General features: G+C 31.0%; 1 protein-coding gene across 1 annotated transcript; it reads right to left on the bottom strand.

Moving 5' to 3' along the window:
- Window positions 1–201: 201 nt before the first annotated feature.
- LOC140051076 (transmembrane prolyl 4-hydroxylase-like) lies at window positions 202–5634 on the bottom strand. Its single transcript, XM_072096165.1, has 8 exons — window positions 5436–5634; window positions 4903–4984; window positions 4442–4596; window positions 3938–3999; window positions 3435–3469; window positions 2813–2978; window positions 2335–2590; window positions 202–1733 (listed from the first exon to the last, which is right to left on the bottom strand). Exons 1-8 carry the CDS (start codon window positions 5622–5624, stop codon window positions 1488–1490), a joined length of 1191 nt encoding a protein of 396 aa, XP_071952266.1. The 5' UTR covers window positions 5625–5634; the 3' UTR covers window positions 202–1487.
- Between the last annotated feature and the right edge of the window lie 430 nt (window positions 5635–6064).

The following is a 6064-nucleotide window of genomic DNA, read 5'->3' as shown; positions in this document are numbered from 1 at the left end:
CATGCATGACATGGTGTGGTGATTTTATAAACTGAAGTCAATCACAAGTCAATCTTTTCATAATTAAATGCTCCAAGAAGTTTCCCTGAATCATTTAAATGACAATAAAACATTGTGACAAATAATAAAGTGCATTAACTGGGCCGCCCTTCTCTCTTCTATGCCATATTATAAAACTATCTAAACAAAATGTCTATGTGAATTTTAGAAAGATGGTTAACATCCTTTTACTTTCATTCAAAACAAGAAAAACAATAATAAAAATGAATACTTGTAGCAAAATTCAGAAAGCGACAGAGGGCGTGCTATTTAATATTTCGGCCCATATTCTAACTCGAGATTTTAATTTTAATAATTGATTATATTTCTTCTTCTTTTAAGCAATATTTTATTTTTTTTCATTGATGACCAAATAAATATTATTATTATTATTATAATATCGGCCCATTTAAAAATATACAGCATAATCTTAATAACAATAATTATAGTACATCGATCTTCCTACCAAAAATCAATTTGTATTTGTTTAAAATAAAATTAGGCCTAAGGAAAAATGTAAAAATTGTTAACAAAATAAAATTAATAATGCATATAAAGCAGGTACTGTAAAATATTTGTAGGCCTATTATCAATACTTGGAAAGTAATAATATAATCTATTTTACAACAATAACAATGATTATAAAAATACATAAAACGAATTATCATCATGACCGCATATGTATGTCAAGTAGGCCTAAGTATTCCATACTTTAAAAAAAAATATAATTTCATATGTCTTCGGTGGTGAAAATTATTTATTAATTACATAGAACATTATATAAGGCACTAGTCACAAATCTTAATCTAATTGATAATAACCAGAATTCGCCGCGAAAACAGTTTATTGCACAAAATAATTATTTGCATATTTTTTAAGTACTTTTACTTTACTTTTAAAAATACAGTGACATACATATCTACTATTTGTAACATTATTCTTCTGGTTTTTAAAATTTAAAATCTCGTTCTGATTTAAATTAAAGAGCCAAGTAGCTTTTAAACTTACAGTACCAACTGAAAGAAGATAGGGGATTTCATAGAAGATTATCTGTTATTTAAAGTAATCAGATTAGAAAAACTGTCCAGAAGTAATACAGTCTAGGGTGGGACAATGGTTATGTTCATTTAAAATACCTTGACTTAATTATCATCATGATAAGTTAAGCATGATAAAAATAGAAAGTAGATCATGAACTACTTATGCTAATGAGGCATGTAAAATTGACCAATACGGTTGTGTAGAATGACGTACTAAATCATAGCTGATTTATTATCTTATTTATTGATTTCAGCATGTTAAACAAGGTTAATCATGTTTCTCTATCATGCTCCACTTGATCATGCTAAAGTAGTTAAGATAATCATGTTATTATATCACATAACACGCCTTGATCATGATCAGTGGAATCATGATCAATGAACCTATTGTGAGAAAATCAAAATGTATTATATCCTGAGATCGATTTCTCTATCCGGACTCACATTAATCCAACGATTCATGATCCATTTTGTTCCCTTCGTAACTGGACATCCTCCGTGCCATGTGTAATCATCCAAATCCCCTAGCCATCCAGTCTCTTCATCAACTAAGTGATTGTACCAGATAACAGCTTTTCCTAGCTCTGGTTTCACTCTTAGGTTAGCCTGGTTGCATCGGCTGTTTAGATGGGTGTTGCCGCTTTGGCGGAAAGTCTACAATATGATAGCAAATAATATTAACAAAATCAATGTTCAATGATACAACATGAAAAATGCTAAAATACACAGTTCCACCAGGAGAAGTTGGTTGGAGAAGAGAGATAGAAGGAGAGCTATAATATGTCACCGTAAATCTTCTAATAGTAACCCTCACTCTAATAGTAATCTCCCTTCTATTAGTAACCCACACTTATTAGAGTGTGGGTTACTATTAGAAGTGGGGGGGGGGGGGTTACTATTAGAGTGTGGGTTACTATTAGAAGGGTGGGGGGTACTATTAGAGTGTGGGTTACTATTAGAGTGTGGGTTACTATTAGAAGGCGTGGGGGTTACTATTAGAAGGGGTTACTATTAAAGTGTGGGTTACAATTAGAAGGGGGGGGGGTTACAATTAGAAGGGGGTTACTATTAGAAGGGGGGGGGTTACTATTAGAAGGAGGTTACTATTAGAAGGGGGGGGGGTTACTATTAGAAGGAGGTTACTATTAGAGTGTGGGTTACTATTAGAAGATTTACAAATGAATGAATGATCTTGAACAGACCATATTGACAATATGGTGTTGAGAAGCAAATTCATTACAACTGATACACTTACATGAATATTAAATGTCTCGTTGTTAGCGATGGGGAATGCAGTCTCACCGCCCTCCTCAACGTCATTCAAATAAAGCATGAACGTTAAGTATCGACAGATGCTGCATTTCTTGTTGCTGTGAAGATGGCAGCAAGGTTGGTCAGTGGATCCAGAATCTTGGTGAGCGTTATAGTGACCATGTCTGCCATAGTGGACAACTTGGATGGCATTGTATTTGTCAATTAAAACAGGAGGCAGTTCAAGAATATTCTTTAACCTTTAATAATATAAGTAGTTATTGGTAAATAACTATGTCTCTCATATTCAAAAAAGAAAAAAATCACTCAAAGAGCTGACATACAGTAAACCTCAGATAGGCCGTAACATGGTTCAGAGGGAGGTAATTTATTTATATGGGATTCATATTATTTACTTCTACCATTTTATCTGAATTAGTAAAAAAAGGAAAGTTGTGAAAAACTACAGTACATTTCCTCACCTGTCTGTAATGGTATCCAACAGCTTATCTTTGTGTTCATTTGGGAAAATCCAAGCTTGTTCACTGAAGCGAGATTTCTTAATTGGTGAAGTCGTGACAAGATTGTTCAGGTATGCCCTCAAGTCCTTGGGAGAAAGTTTCAACATCTCATCTTTGGTAACAATGTCTTTAAAGATAATAACAAACAAGCATATCACAATATAATATAATCAACACGACAATTATGTATTTATAAGATAATCAAAAGTAATCAAGTAGAATTTTATTGCTCATGCGAATTTAGTTAAAATAAATATTCATACTATAGACTAATTCCTCTAAAATTAAACAATTTGAAATTACACCATTTTAGTAAATTATAATTTATTTTTATTGATTTAAAGGTAAAATGGTTTTTCACAGATTTAAGTGGGTTTTAGTGAAAGCCTGGCATTAGGTTATATAAATCAACAACAACGAAATACCTTTCACACCTTTTGTAAATGTGTTCAATCTTACACTTACAGATATGTATTTCATTGGGTACAGTTTATATTCTAATATTGTGCAAATATACAACATTTTATTGTAGTACAGATTAATTAAATAAATGAATGTTACAAACCAATTAAGATTTACTTACCATCTTTATTTGGGTCAATTTCTAAATCAGCATAACTGTGAAAAAATATGAATTTCAATGACTATATAACTTCTAATTCCAAGGTAAGCTAGGTCCAGTGGTCACCTCCCTAACAGGGAATAATTTCACCAGTGTAGCATAGCAAAAAGCTATACAAAACAACCTTTTTGCTACACATTTCTACAATTGTGTAGCAAAAAATACAATACAAAACTATGTTTCTTGTCTAAAAAATCAGTTTGATTAGCAATTTTGCTAAACAAAATTTTCAAATGAAATTTTTCCCTGCCTAAGTCTCAAATAAGCATGGTAATACTTTATCCATCAATTAATTTGGCAAGTTACTCACAATTTGATGTGTTAAAAAAAAATCAAGACTGCTGAGAAATGTGAAAAACTACTGTACCAAAGACAACTAAATGATTAATGAAGGATAGTTACAAAAGCATTTTGTAGGCTTCTTCTTGGCCTAGATGGACTTTAAAGGATGTAAATCAACTTACAGTGTTCTAATATCAGCATCATCAAGATAAATATCATAATTATCTTCAATTGTTATTTTCATCTAAAAAATAAAAAGAGTACATTATTTTTATGGTAGGCTAAAAAAAAAAAAATTATAAATCAATATAAAAATATATTATATTTATCTTCTTCTCATTACTTGCTTTGTACATGCAGGTGAAATACAAGCGTTGACATAGATAACCTATCAATTTTACATTGGTAAAAATATTGGCAGGTATGCTCTAAATAATCAACTGGAAGTTTCATTATTAAAAGGGTCTTTACACCTGACGGGAACCGTGCCGGAACATGTGTGAAAGACCTGTTAAGCTCTGTCTACACTATCAAACTTTATGTGACAAAAAATATGATGTGCCCAATAGACATGATGATGTCATATCACTATCATATTTGAGCAATACTACCATATTTGAGCACATCATACTTTTCTTGTCTTGTTTGATAGTGTAGACAGAACTTAAGAGGGGGAATAAAATTACCTCTGTAATATCCAGCATCTTGTCACCATTATTATCCATAATTCTTATACCATCAACATTGGTCTCCTGATGCGTCACACTGCTTTTAATTCCAACTTTGGTGGCAAGAGATATAATATGACTACATTCTTTTTTGGTCAAGAAATCTTTTATTTCTGGAATTAAAACATATACATATGTAAGACATATGGGGGGAAATGGTTTTAAAGTTACTATACCAAGATTGTTATTCCTATTCATTAATGGGACACTTTACGAACAAGGGAAAAGGTCAAACCTTATTAGGGGTCACTATAAGGGACGATTTGTTAATTCAGGGGACACTATTAAATGGTCGACACTTTGTTAATTCAGGCCTAGGGACACTATTAAAGGGTCGACACTTTGTTGAGTCCCAATGTGTGCCCTTAATACTGCATTTATAAGTTTTGATGACCAGTTCATTATGCATTACTATTTACCAAAAAGTAATGGTTTCATATTCAACGTCGACAGGTGTAAAATTTTGTCTCCTTCTACCTTCACTTCACGAGAGAATCCAACCTTAAAAAAACAACGAAAACAGGAAATATTTTATCTATACTGAACCCTAAAACTGAAATACTTTATTTTACACATACTTGTTTTAAATAAAATTAAATAACGAGATTTTAATTCTTTTGTGTGAATATAGACACTAATTAGTCACAAACACATGCTTATTATAATATAATTACATTATTTATATTTTTGTATTGAAAAAATAATATTATTATTAAAATATAATATAATTTATTTTTCTATAGGCCTACTCAAACAAGAGCCAGCAATTATAATTAATCATTATTCTAGAATCTACTAGGCCTAGGCCTTTATATTATCATTATCTAGCAAAAATTACTCTCCCCACACGTAACCATGGAGCCGGCACGGCCTATCTATTAAATGCTATATTTTTTTTTTAAAGGTTTTGTAGCCTAGGCTAGCCTCCCTATATAATAGGTACTATACGTACCTCAACTCCATCTAGCCGTGTCAATTTTTTAGCTTCTAATTTGCTACAGTAATCATTTTGATCGTTTTCTTTCCCGTTGCAAGCATCAGAAGGTTTTTTAGAATCAGAATACTTATTTTCACTATCACAATAAGCTGAATTAATTAATAAAATAATAAAAAATGTATCAAGAACTTTGCAGAACCTCATTTCTGTTTACATTTTACAGGTCAACATAATTCTCTGACCTATGCCTAATCATAAAAAAGTATTTTAATAAGATATAAATGTATTACAAACTCAAGAGAAAAATCATTTTATTTGTATAAAACAATATTCATCAACTATAAAAAAAATTATTATAGTTATTTTGTTATCATATAATCTGGAAAAACATTTAAAAATGTATAACTAATCTTACTTGTTTATTATTGTTTCTTAGAGCAGAAGTAGTATGGCTGCAGGTAGCGTGGAAATTGTTCCACAATCAAAGAAGGTATTAATCCGTTTAAAGCTAGTTTAAACGATATAAATGTATTTACAATATTACTTAAAGTTACATTACCTACATTTACAAAATGTGGTGAAATATAGACACTCTATGGCTAGGCCTAGCCTACCTAGATAGATTCTTTATTTGTTTAGACGTT

Source organism: Antedon mediterranea, chromosome 6 (genome assembly GCF_964355755.1).
Source record: "Antedon mediterranea chromosome 6, ecAntMedi1.1, whole genome shotgun sequence".
Lineage (NCBI taxonomy): Eukaryota > Metazoa > Echinodermata > Crinoidea > Comatulida > Antedonidae > Antedon > Antedon mediterranea.
Note: the sequence above shows the minus strand (reverse complement) of the source record. Positions and strands in the feature narration are given on the sequence as shown.